Source organism: Motacilla alba, chromosome 2, assembly GCF_015832195.1.
Source record: "Motacilla alba alba isolate MOTALB_02 chromosome 2, Motacilla_alba_V1.0_pri, whole genome shotgun sequence".
Taxonomy (NCBI): domain Eukaryota; kingdom Metazoa; phylum Chordata; class Aves; order Passeriformes; family Motacillidae; genus Motacilla; species Motacilla alba.
Window position 1 is genome coordinate 16,456,604 of NC_052017.1, and position 13,712 is coordinate 16,470,315.

Here is a 13,712-nt window from a genome sequence, read left to right on the forward strand (position 1 = left end):
CAGGTGTTAATCTTAAATTCTGCTAGAGACTTAAAGAAATTATAGGAAAAAATCCCATTTCAGGCATGAGCTTCCAGACTGTTGTGGCTTTAACAGCATAGTTTAATTTCTTTGCTGCTGGTATTGCACTGGCAGCATGGCAGAGGGTGGAAGAGAAATAGAGCAGATTGGTGGCAGATTTTGAAGGGAGGTAGCCTTGGGCAAGGAAAAACATAAAGATTAAAATCTTAAGTTTTTGTATTGGTTGTTTTGTCTTTTTAACTTCATAGCCATTTTAAATTGTTGCCATTGTATAGTCTGTGCTGTCCTGGCAAGTGCCTTGACTGCTTTCACTGCTGTCCTGAAGGCTGATTTTTGTCTGTGGTTAATTTGGGGATAAGTGAAATATCCCCAGATTGTGAAATAAAATGACAAAAACAGAGCATTAAAAAAAAATGAGACTGTCTGAGGAGAAAGAGAGCAACTAAATCCATCTTGTAAAGATAAGGTGCAGGAATACCAGAGGGCAGATTTACCTTTGTATGCTGGTGCTGAGTATTCCCTCCAAAAAAAGGTCTGGAGTACCAACTCAGAAAAGGTCTGGTGGTGAAGTTGGTATTTTTATGTTACTGTAGTGAACAGAATGCATCTTGTAATGAAAAAATCCAGCAGGAGACATAAGGAGTTCCAATTAAACATTCTCTTTATTGGGGCCTTGCTCCGAAATGGCACAAGTGATAGACGCTTAGAGTGCTCATCAGTGCTGCTAATGAAAAGACCCAGAGTCACATGTTACACTTTTATTTGGATTTAGATCAACACCACAGATAAGATACTTTGGTCAAACACAAGAATAGATTGCTATGCCGCTCCTTCCTGGCTGCAATAAGTACAGTAATGTGTAAAAAAAAAAAAATGCTGGTTCTCCTGGAACACCAAATGTAAATCTTGGATTGGCACATACATCTAATAAATACGCTGTATTTGCACTTAGCACTTTAAAACGTAATTGCACATGCAAGATGTAATCGGGCTACTGATCACCTTTGTCATTGTCCCTGTCCTATTTTCACTTTATAAGTTCTTTGCTTGCCTTTTTTTCCAGCAAGAAAAAAGAATATAATTTGCTGCTCTACTCAGTATTTCAGTGATTTCTGCCGATTTTGACACGTTTAGCAGAGGTCACATTGAGGCCTTCCTGATAGAATTGGTATCTCCTCTACAGCTTGGCTTGAAACACAATGCAGGTGGCAATGGAAGTCCTCTGAAGTGAGGATGGGGCGTGCCCAGAAGCTGAGAGGAGAGGTTAACACCAAGCGAAGATACAGTAGAGGGACAGGCGTGAATGCAGTTCTTACAATATCAAGAGTCAATACCACTACCACACAAATAATGACATATCAATAATATATTGTACAAGCTTATACAGCAACACATGTTGATTTGCAACATTGTACAGTTTAAATCTAAAGTGCACAGCCTCAATCTGAGGTGACAAAACAGTACTATCAATATAATAAAGGCAACACAATTACAGACAATATTTATGTTCTCTTACTTCATGTCCTCATGTTACAATGAATCAATACTCCATTTATCTATTTTAGATTAAATTAAACCCACATTGCACTTCTTTTTTTGTCTTCAAGTATTTTAGAGACAGCAAAACCATATTGCTTTACAAGCACAAGTAGGCCATTTAGACAAAGTTAAAACCAAAGCTTTAGTAGGGTTATAAGTAGACAGATTTAAGCTGCAGAACTCTTACCAACACTTCCAGATGTTGGGGGGAGAAAGGATAAATTTAAGTTTCCATGCCAGAGACACCTCTAAAGCTAAGGAATGATGCAGCAAATAATTTCTGCGAGAGCTGTGCCCATGGTTTCTAAAGAGGTTTTGCGGCTCTGTAGGGGCTGTTCTTTGGCAGATGTAGCCATATCTTGACTTCACTGTAGACAAGGATGGAGTTCAGCACTGTGAAAATTCTTTGACAAACCAGTCTGTACTGAGACCCCATGCCTGTCACTCAGATTACAGTCACATTTAATTTAGGCCTTGTCTTGCAGACCTGTACATCTGTAAGAAGTCTTCACCTTCTTAATGTAGCTGTGAGGTTTTCAATGTAGTTTGGGACTGCTCACAGCAGAAATAGTTTTGAGATAAGAATTTACTCAGACATGATATTTTTTTTTTCAATAGGCTTTTTAAACACCGAACACAGAAACCATCCAAATACAACCTTATTTCAGTCTTGGTTAGCACTGTATATTGATTGTGCGTCTGCTTAGGCCACGTGGGAAACATAATTAGGAATAATAGCATCCTATTGTTGTACTGTAATTGATCTTATTAAGTGGTTGTAAGAGCTGCAGTCCTCTTGAGGTTTTTCAGTAACCAACCCTGGAGATGTACAATCCTTATGACATGGAGAGAGAATGTATTACGTGGGCTTGTCTTTTAAAATAAGCAGTAATAAATATTTGAGGCACCTCCATCAAAAGAAAAAGAATCCCAGTTAATTTTCAGCTTCTGTACTTGCAGTTTTATAACCCATATAAAATAAAAATATATAGTTTACAAAATAGGATTTTTTATATATATATATATATTTCCTTTTGTAAAACTATACTTATTTAAATACATTTGAAATGTTGCTATAGGTAAATTAGAAATTCTAATACTACGAAAAAGGAAAAATCCTTTCACTTTTAAACACACAGCATGTATATTCTGCATCTCACCACCCCCTCCCACTTCCCCCAATCTGATTTTGTCATAATTTTGGGCAACTTTTACATCATTCAGTCTGATTGCTGTTAATTTGAAGTAATTACTGTGTTAAAATTTGGGGTAAAATTTTAAGTATCTTCTGGTCTTCCTTATTTGTTTCAATGAAGCTTTTTTGTGCTGCCAATTATTAAGGAGGCATTCTAAAACTCAGGAAAGGACTTTAAAGGAGCCATGTTTCTTGATTTTAAACTGTACTCTACTCCAACGCCACAATATAGAAATAGATTTACTTTGGAACAAACTACAAATACATTCGCACAGTTTGTGACAACTTAATTGTCTACTTAGAGGTCCAGGAACAGGCTTTCACACCCAGTTATTATAAATCTTGTCCCAGGCGTTCTATTTCATCAATCAGGAAATCAATGTCTTGGTGAGTGGCCGCAGGGTTGGAGATGACCATCCGGAAGAAGTTCACTTTGTCTCCCAGGGGCTGATAGCTCACCATGGTTGTGCCATACTCCATCATCCTGGCTTTTATCACTGGTGCCACCTACAGAGCAACAGAAAGTAGGGGACAATGATGATGACTATTATTATTGTCATTATTATCATTATTTTCATCATTGTCATCACCCTCATTGTTATTAAAACATAGTATACTTCCTTTTTTTAATAGAGGGTGGAGAGCTACAAGCAGTGGAAATGAAATTACATCCAATATTAATAAAAACATTAACCTCCAGTAAGGAATAAATGTCACACTGAAAAGGCATTCAATTTATCCTGTTTCTTTGTTGCGCTCTTTAAATGACTGGGGCGATTTCCCTCTTCTACTCCCTCGATATTGCTGACAGGGACACAGTAGCTGTTTTTTGTACTGTTCACAACATGGCTACAATTGGTTTCACATGCCGGGGTGCTGTAGTACTGCTGAGCTTTTGCTGTGTTTAGTGACTGCAGTTCACAGTACCTCCGGTACATAAACACAGAGCAAATACGGCTCTGGACATGGGGCAAAGCCAGGGAACACCACACCTGGGGACCATTCTGGCCTGCAGTAAAATGACCATGGAGCTGTCATTTGCCAGAACCTGCCTTGCCCTGTGCCCTGGGAGATCATTCTGGGGCTTGCCTGCCCGCAAGGGTTTCACTGCTCACCTTCATCAGGCGGCTCGTTCTCTCTTCACTGTCCTCCATTCCACGCAAGCTGGGAGGGATGTACCAGAAGCAGACATTGGTGTGCTGAGGCTAAGCACAGAATAATAATGGTTTACGTTGTAAGAAATGCTCATAATATCTCAATTGAAATTAAGTTCATGCCTTCCCTCCCTCTCATACATCATCTTGTGACAGCAGTCAATGGTTTTCATTACTGTGGTCCACTGAGAGTCATCATCGTTACTAATGCAGAAAAGATAATTGTAAGCAATTTATTCCCAGGGTGTCAGATGCAGAAACACATCATCCAGCTGGGCAAATATATTTACGCCTTTCTGGAAGGCATCTGGATTTTGCAGCTCCTGTCCCCTCCAGGGGCTGAAGGGATCGTGTGGCTAAGGCAAGAGTCTATTACAGATAATTTAGAGGTGAGGACCGTGTCATTTACTTTTATTACATGACAGAATAATACAGAATCAGATTCTGTAAATAGGAGCCACAGGTGTTGCATAAGACAGTCTAAGATTTTCTTGCAGGTAATGAATTTATTACTTCTCCATTTGATTCAGCTAGCTGCTGTATTAATAGGCATGCACCACAGCATCTTAGCTCATTTAACATCTATGGGACCGCTAAGCAGAAAGGCATAAAGTAAGAACTAGCTGACATTTTTTGCATTTTTTGTGCATTTTGTGGGGTACTGTACACCCACTCCTAACAGACCCTGCTATTAGCAAACTGCAACTTGCTTTTACAACATAAGAGCTTGTTCTCATTGTGTTGTGTTAGGCTGAGATACCAGTGTTTTGTTTCAGCAGAGTTAAATGGAGCAAACACAACACTTATGCACAGCTGCCTCATCTCCCTTGTCCCTGCATTCCATGAGGAAGAGAGGAACTGGCACAATAAGAGATTTTGTTACAAGAGTCCCTGCTTTCTGTCTCATGCTGTTTGATTTGACCTGCTGGTAGCATCCCAATAGGTAACTGGAAACAAACACTGTTGACCAACTGAGAAAAAGAAGTTGCACTACATACCTTTCCATCAAACACCATTTCATACCCTTCTCTGTTCTTTATTTTATTGTATAGGTATTCAGCAAGTTCCAAACACTTATCAATCTGTGCTTCAAATCCTGTGGTTCCCTTTACAGAGAGATTAAGAAAAGAAGTTATGTAAAGATCTGTTCTGTGAATTAAAAGGGAGAAAGGGCCATGCAATACTTGCCAACAGATCAGCAGAAGTCACCTCTCACAAGTCCCTGTGAGATCCAGGATCTGATCCTGTGTGATGAAGGGCACTTGGATAAGCAGAGCTCATTTGTCTCCAGCTCTTGCCACTGACACCCCTTATAGCCAACTCTGCAAAAGAGCCATCAGGTACTTGCTTGGTTCTCAGGAATATTTTGCTGAGAACCTGAATAGCACCTCAAAGGGTGCCTCTGGCAGATTTTGCAGAGAGGCTGAGGGTGATTTTGGACAGCTCGGACTGGCAAAAAGGGGGTTGAGTTTCAGACATGGGGAGTCTCCCACTATTTTCAGGATAGTGGATTTTCATCTTCCACGAATGATATGCTGGGGACTTTCCAAGAATTATTTTTTTTTCTTTTATAGTTAAGCACCGAATGGGTAGATACACTTTTAGATCCCAGTCTAATGCCTGTGGAAATGCACACTTAGTTTAGATACTACCCTGCCTCTGTAGTGTTCTCTCTTCTTTTCTAAGAGATACCATACAAACTCATTCAGTCTGAAGCTGTGTTTTTAAGACCTGCAGAAAAGCCTGATTCTTCTTCCCTGGCAGAAGTCATAATCCTCTCTGTGACATCATAATTGTTCCTGCAATCACCAACTGTGATGCCTCAAACAAAGGATGCAGCTTCAAGATGGAAGAAGGGGAATAAACAGCTGGAATAGATAAACTCTAAGAAACACACACCCTATTTTGTAATGTTAATATTACAAGCAGAGTGTGAGAAGAGAAAAAGCAGTACAAGGCATAGTGAAAGAATGGGTTTTAGGAGAAATGTCTCTGAGTAATGGATGCATGTCCCTGCTAAATCTGTTCTGGCAGTGATTTAAAAAGCCCATGTCATTATCCCTTTGTGTATAAAGATTTCAAAACAGAGTAGAGGTAGCCCTGAGAGAAAGGCTTGCAGTAAAAGAGACATGTGGCTAAAATCGCCTGCCACTCTGCAGACCCCAGTTAGCACTACAGCTATTGCATCCTCCTTCACAGACTCCCACATCTCCTCAGAGGTTCAGTGAAGCACATGAGAATTTTTAAGGCTTTCTGGAAATGAAAACAGTGATGTCATCTCCTCTGAACCAATCTTAGGCAACCTGACATAATAGATTAAATAAACACACACAAGAACTTATTTAGCAATATAGATAAAGTAATCACTAGAGCTAATGTTTACAGATTTCCCAGTGAAGTTTTCCTCTACTTCAAAAGATTACTTCATATCTACTGCATGCAATTAGGTATTGCCTAGGTATTCCAGTCTTGATTTGCCATGTATAATTTCTGAATATAATTAAAACATCTTTTTATTTCCAGAAATCTTTGTAACAACATTCCTAGGTATATGATTTATGCTGTTAGACTCTTCCAGTTACACAAGGCAAATGCTATGCAAAGCCATACAGTTCAAGTTTCAAAATCATGTGTGCTGCTTTGAAGCTCCGTCCTTAAAAGTATATAATCCCCAGAAAATAATAATGTTCTTTCTTTCATGTTATATATGTGAAATTCAGGTCAGGTATTTTCTAAAATTATGATCACAGGAAAAAACCCCTCAAGTGTACCTGGTGTGCATTATTTTAATACAAACAAATGTGTAGCAGGCAGTCCTACCTTTGCCCTCCACATCAGCCATAGCTTGAAGACATCAACATGCCGTCCACACTGCAAAGCCTTGTCTCCTGTGTCGTAGGACAGGTCGTAGTGCTTGTCTTGTTGAAAGAGGTAGGAAGCATGCATTTGGTTGCAACTCTGCATCAAACCCTTACAGACACAAAGACACAAGCACAGGGATGTCAGCACAGATTTGACCACTGCTTTGAGGATTGCTTTGGGTGAAAGATTACAAACACACAAATTCAGTCGAATATATGTCCAAGTGCAAAAGGAAGATCAAAAAACCCCACAAAACCAGTCTTAGCTGCTCAATGGATTAATCCCTATCAGTGCCCAAGATACCTTGGTACCTGATCCAGCAATGTGTAATCCACTCTCAGATCCAAATAATTCTTTAAAAAAGCTGGACATTGTGCTTTCTAGCGTTCTTATGCTTAACTTAATTTTTGGATCTTGCCTTTTATTCTTTTGTCCTGGTTCTTTTTCCTCCTTTCCTTTGAAGGCTTCATTTCTGAGTCAGACCAAGACAACTGGTGACTAATCTAAAGAATATCACAGCACTTTTCAATTGCTTTGGTCTCTAAAGTTCCGATTTTATTGTTTTCTTTTTTTGTAGGAACAGTTCTTTTCTGCAAAGCCCTCAGCTGTAGATTGGATGCTTAAGCGGCATAGAAAGCTTTGAACAGACAGAAGAGCATATGGCCTTTAAAAACCCAGGTAGACATATTTCTGGGCTGCAACATACCATTCTAAGAGGTAACATTGTGGGAGGGATAGAAGCCAACAAGGTGAGGAAACCTGGCTCATGAAAGCATGAGGTTTCATTTTTAGCTTTTTAAGTAGAATGCAGAGAGCCCCATTCTGGCTCTAGTTAAGTTCTCAACCAAGTTTATGGTATACCTTAGGGCTGTTGCCTAAAATGGCAATTTCCAGTCCAAGAAGAATCATAACATGGCTGTTTATCATCAAATTTAATCTTTATGTGTAATTCAAAACTGAGATAGCAAAATGAGAGGAGGAAAAAGAATTGACTTTCTCCTAATCTGAACCATCTGTTCGCACTATAAGTCAGGGATGGTCTTGGGGAACTGACCCAGAGGGCAAATAAAAGCCAGTTTCTCTCTTCCTAAGTGCAATCATTTTGTATACAATCTGTTGTACAGCTGTTAGCAAAACAGCAACCAGCTTTTTGATAGCTGGTCTATTAAGTGGTGGCTGTACGGCAGCTGTCCCAGTCAGTGATGGTTATATGAAAATTACAGGCTTGAAGGGTAATTCAAATTCTAGCACTAAATGAAACATTTACTTTTTATTCCAAGTGCACTTAGTGTTCCATTTTTACTTCATGCGCCCCGAAGTGGATATATAGATCAAAGCAGGGTAGGAATATCATAAAAGTCTAGAAAGTGTAATGACACCTCGATTCTGGACCAAATGTTGTGCTGCATGTAAACCACAACTTTCACCCCAAGAGGACGAGAGTTTGCCTGCAGTTACATCTTATGCTACACAGCAGCTAGTGGGGTTACACAGTCATGCAGCCACAACTTAACCATGGATATTTAGAATGGAAAGTCACAAAACTCTGTACAGATATTGCCATTGATTGCCTCATTTTTGCTAGATATCTGCTTTAATTCCTTCTGCAGTCACGGCTGAAGCATGTACACAGAGGTCTTTTCTCAGTTCCTGTTTTAATCCTCATCATATTAGCAAGTATTAGCTATGGCACAGTTATGAAGAAAATATCCAGGATTTTCAGAAGTAAAATGCCAGAAAGAAGCAGAGAAGCACGTATATTGTGACATACCTCTTCTCTTACTAGCAGGGCTGAACACTGCAGTGGGACGCCCATCATCTTGTGAGGGTTCCAGGTTACTGAGTTAGCCCTGGGACAGAAAACCACGTGAAACTCAGACGTTGTACTGTGTGACAAAACTCCAGAGGCATTTAGAAATAATTAGAATAAAACTGAACATGTAGCAATAGTCACTTTTTTCCTTTTTCTGAGCAACCAAAGCTGAAAATAATCATGGCTAATATTAGGAAAGCAATGCCTTCACAGGGGACCTAATCCACTCCAGTTGGCTTTTGGATGAAAATCCTGGCAAATTACCACAGGATAATTGCTCTATCCACTAAATTTAATCAGCATTAAACTTTCTGGGGAGTCATCTATACTTTACAAACATAGGGCAAACTTCCTAAAAACACACACTTGACTGCTGAACTTTCTAAAATTGCACAGTCAATTAAAGACACAGATAAGAAGCTGGCAACTGAGCAGATCTCCCTCCCTCTGATTCCAGTTTCAGCAAGATTTTAGTAACTAGCTCACACAAGCATTTAAAAAAAATCCTTGAAATACATCTGGGTATCACTAAGTCTCTGAGTAACCTGGAAAAGCTGGCCCAAAGTAATTTTTCTTGTTGCTCTGATGACAGCAAATTTTCGTAGCTCCCTAATTTTTGCTTGGCTACAGCAATTCACACAACTACAGTAATAAGCATGGAACTGACCCATCTTGCCAGAAAAGGGTCAGATTCTGCCTCCCTTCAGGACACACGTTGGAAAAACTGCTGTCAGCCGAGGGTTTGGGAACAAGCAGAGAGCTGACACAATGCAATCTTCTCTTCTAGAGAAGAGACATTTGGGACTGTGGTGAGGGCTGAATGGAAGATTGTCCAGTTGTTTTAATTTTGTGTTATGCTCAACTGGCTATTTTATAATTACTATTGTTACATATAGTGAGTTAGCTGATAAATGTATATATTTGCATCCTATTTGGCAAGCTGTCAAGGACACATAGTGCATGTGATTTTATCTACTGCAAGTGATTTGTATTTTGATGGTATAAATCAGTCAACTGAGGCATGGGAATACTTAAAGGACCCAGGACACACTTGCAGGTAACACTGATGGGAACAGAGGTGAGCAGATTAGAATCTAGCAGTGTTTTCCTTTGTAGGACTTGGAGACAGTACTACAGGTTTATGTACCTTGTGCCAAATTGCTTCCACTCCTCCAAAGCAAGCGCCTTCAAAATTCACATGGACATCAGGCAGTACTTCTGTGCTTTCTTCTTTGCTATTTAAATGGGACTATGTAAGTGCCTGATGCAAAATCTGTAGGGAACAGTCTTCCACAGGCAACATCTTGCCACTTGGCTTGGCTTTTTGAGTATTTGGCAACTTTTAATCAGCTCAGTCAGTCATCTGATTACAACACCAAAGCTAATCGTTCTGAACATTCACTCAGGTCTATGAATTTCTCTTGATGTGATACTTTTAAATTTTATTTGTGCCTATGCAAAATCAGATGGAAATTCTTTAAGTGACCTCTAAGTAACAATAGTGGTATGCATTCTCTCAAGCAAAAGGGTTACTTACTGACAATAGCCAGATGGGAATGATCTGTCTAAAACATTTAATCTACCCTATCGTCACTTATTTACCTAATTACATACCAACTGCACACAGAAAAATAATTAGTTATGTAAAATAAAAATCCACCATTTTTCCTTTGTTATCAGTTATTTTGGGCTTCTGTCATCAGTATGTGTTTGAAGAAATTGCTGACCAAGACAAACAGGGAAATAAAACATTCTACAGGAATCCACACATGTTTTCCAAAAGCATCTCATGTTTGCCCAAATAACTGAACACCAAGAACCTATGTGATTTTTTGGCTATGGGTCAAAGATAGAAAAAAAAATTTTCCTTTACAGATTTCCAATGGACAGGAGAGATTCATGACTGGCAGAATTTGGTCCTGAGCCATCACTAAATACAGACTGATGCAATCACTGACCAGCCACTGCTCTGGGAAGGATGCCCAGACCCTCTAAGGGAGCACTCACTCACTGCACACATGCTTTTCTCATGTAGCTGTGACCCCCTGCCTGAGCCTCTGCACAGGGGACACCAGGCTGGAATTCCTGATGTTGGCCAGACCTTTCTGCTCCACACACTGGGGCTTGTGCTTCCTTCAGGGCACCTTCTAGCACCTTGAAATCTGCCACGGGGAGACTGGAGGGCATGGTAAGGACAGTCCTGCAAGCTGTCCTCCTGCGACAGGAGTATTTCTGCTGGGCTGGCTGGCTGCTACCAGAAGGATGTGAGTACTCAGAGCACAGTGTGCTGCAGTAAATGTTCCCTCTCCCATCAAACATGAGTAACAGCTTCAGTTCTCTTCTACTCAGACCTATGATGACTCCATCATCTACCACAAAACAGAAAGGTCCTTAAAAGGTCTGCTCTAAAGGTTCCCATAACTGAGGTCTGGACAAACTGAAATGAGCCACTGTGTCCAGCAAGGAGAGGAACAGCATTCAAAATACCAGATTTCCTTAATTCACTGCCAAACATATTGAGATGGTACTTATCAAAGCACTTAATAAAATCCAGTGGCATTCTGGATCTAAAGCTATTATGTGGAAAATGCTCCAAAGTAGATTTAACCTGAACTTCTCATTCCAGCACAATCTGGACAGCAATTTGAGAGGCAAACCCTTTGTTTCATACTCTGCCCTCAAAGGCAATGAGGTAGATTTTTGCTTGCTGGATATTTGTCCTTTTAATGCATGATATAGAAGTCTGGAGTACTGTAGGCAGTCTTAACTAAATGAAATCATAGAATCATTGGCTGCTTTCCAAATTTTGCATGAGAGATGTATGAGAAATGAACTGAATCATCAAGGTTTCCTCCTAATCTCCAGGATCACAAAGAGGAAGTTGTTTGTAATTTTAATTGGCAAGGCACAGCAATTTGATTTAGTGATAAAGAAGGAGGAAGGGAGTAATGCTTTACTCTCAAAAATTATGAGCTTCAGTAAATACAGAAATGCAAGTGACTCCATCCAGCCCAGTATACTGCCTCTAGAAAGTGAACTAAATAGATGACTGGGAAGAATACAAAACAGGGCAAGCACCTCTGAAATTTCTCTAAATACTCTCTGAGCTTCCGCTCATTTGTGGCTCACAGAAATCCTGAATGGCTCGTGTCTTTCCTTGAATGTAGATAAATCTCAACATCCTAAAGAAAATATTTCCATGGCTTAACTAAATGTTTCTGAGTAACCAGCTGTTTTTAAGTTCAAGCTCAGTCCTTCCAGCCTGGACTAGCATCACTTATGTTCATCTGCATTATCTGCAATGTTTATGAGCTCATGACTACAACTGTGTATATATATATCTATACATATATCCAGGCACAGATTTACTGAAGACATCAATAACACAGTCTGGAGAGGGCTATTCTCTCCAGAAGTGACAGAGCAGGACATCTGTCCTAACTGCAGGTGCACCCACATTTTATACTTGAAGTTTTATACTTCAGTGTACAACACCTACAAGATTCATTTCTTAGAGAAATGAAATTGCTAATTCATGTTGGGTGCTGAATCAGAGAATGCTGCAGAAACTACTCTGGACCTGTGAGTGGGAGAAGAGAGAAACAAGCATGGAATGTCTGCTGTTTATATTTCAAAACAAACTGTCATGAAGGCACTCTGCAATGCTGCTTCAACTGGAAGAACAGTTTATGTGATTTCTCTCAACTGTATCTCAGAGATTACATTGATCCTTGATTTTTAGAGGCATTGCTATGGTAATCACAAGTAAGTTAAAATGCATTTAATAAATGTCTTTTATTGATTCTAATAAACCATACCTTTCAACGCCATTTAACTTCCATTTGTGTTTCCTCGACATCAGGAGCCCACCACCCCACGCTCCCTGGAAGGCAAGACACATCATCTTAATGAGAGCTCTGCTTTCCTCTGTGATGACATCTGTGCCTTCCCATCAGTTTGGGACCCTTTTTATCTCACTGATGTGGCACATTCCAAAATGACCAGGCAGATGGGGCCTGAGGCATGAACTGTGACAACAATTTTCTTCCAGTAGCTTGGAAGCAGCAGTAATAGCCCCTAATCCAGGCTCCCACCCTCATCATCTGCAAACCCCTCACTCACCCCCTCCTCTGACACAGGCACACGGGGCTGCCCCACGCTGTAATTAATGACTTGCAGATCTGCTCCTGGGTCAGCTGCCTTTTCTCTTGTAGTCACTAAGTTATAATAACAAACCAGGCTGGGATCTCAGCTGCTCTGGGGGATTTTCATCATATTTTGGACTCACTGCTGCTTGCCCTCTACTCATTTGCTTTCCTCACAGAGATCTGGGACAAGCAGGCATTTCATGTGACTGAGACGTATTTAAGGTAAATACAAATTCCTCCTTTGAATGGACTGGTTTTGGCTGACACAGTAATTGAAAATCAAGACTCCCAAACCTATGGGAAGTCAATTACCAAACCTTTTTGGAGAAAGGATTTGCAAAAATGACACAGAAGATATTCTAGGGCTGAAAGATGATCCTTTGGAAAGATTTCTTGGCAAGAGCCTGGATAAAGCTAAGAAGCCAATCTGATAAATTTCCCTAGCACTTACATTAACCTGATCAGCAATTTGCAGTACTTTATTCCAGACAAATGTATCCTTTTCCTTATATATTTATTTTGTAGCCGTTGCAGAAGCTGAGCCAGTACTCTGTATGCTTCTTACGTATTTCTTTACTAATGGAATTTAAAGATAAAGCTGAAAACCAAAAGCACTCAAACTAGGTCAACTTAAGTGTCCCAGTTGCTACAAGTACAACTACAGTCACAGCTCCTAAAATATCCCCCTGACCTGAGCCTTTCAGAGGAGTGGGAAGTCAGTGCCTGAATGTTAGACTTAATTACACGAACTAAATACAATGGGTTTTGTACAAGATGACACTCTCCAAAATGAATAAATTAATATTAATACACCTTGTAATCCAGCCCTCCACGTATGATGGTACTTACATCCACGTGCATCCAGATTTTGTATTTCTTGCAGATGTCTGCAATAGCTATGAGAGGATCAAACGCCCCATACACAGTTGTCCCAGCTGTGGCACTCACCAGAAAAGGAACAAATCCCTGCAAGAAAGCAG

The 13,712-nt window shown here is 40.0% G+C and overlaps 1 protein-coding gene across 1 annotated transcript in view; it reads right to left on the reverse strand.

The window, feature by feature from the left end:
• Window positions 1–660: 660 nt before the first annotated feature.
• The window catches only part of GAD2 (glutamate decarboxylase 2), a 40,826-nt gene continuing 27,774 nt past the window's right edge, over window positions 661–13,712 (reverse strand). Inside the window, exons 10-16 of the mRNA XM_038128148.1 lie at window positions 13,582–13,698; window positions 12,403–12,467; window positions 8,543–8,621; window positions 6,730–6,879; window positions 4,908–5,015; window positions 3,871–3,960; window positions 661–3,262 (exon numbers count right to left, since the gene is read on the reverse strand). Of these exons, the coding sequence (XP_037984076.1) occupies window positions 3,089–3,262; window positions 3,871–3,960; window positions 4,908–5,015; window positions 6,730–6,879; window positions 8,543–8,621; window positions 12,403–12,467; window positions 13,582–13,698 (783 nt within the window). The 3' untranslated portion in view covers window positions 661–3,088. The remainder of the gene's footprint in view (window positions 3,263–3,870; window positions 3,961–4,907; window positions 5,016–6,729; window positions 6,880–8,542; window positions 8,622–12,402; window positions 12,468–13,581; window positions 13,699–13,712) is intronic.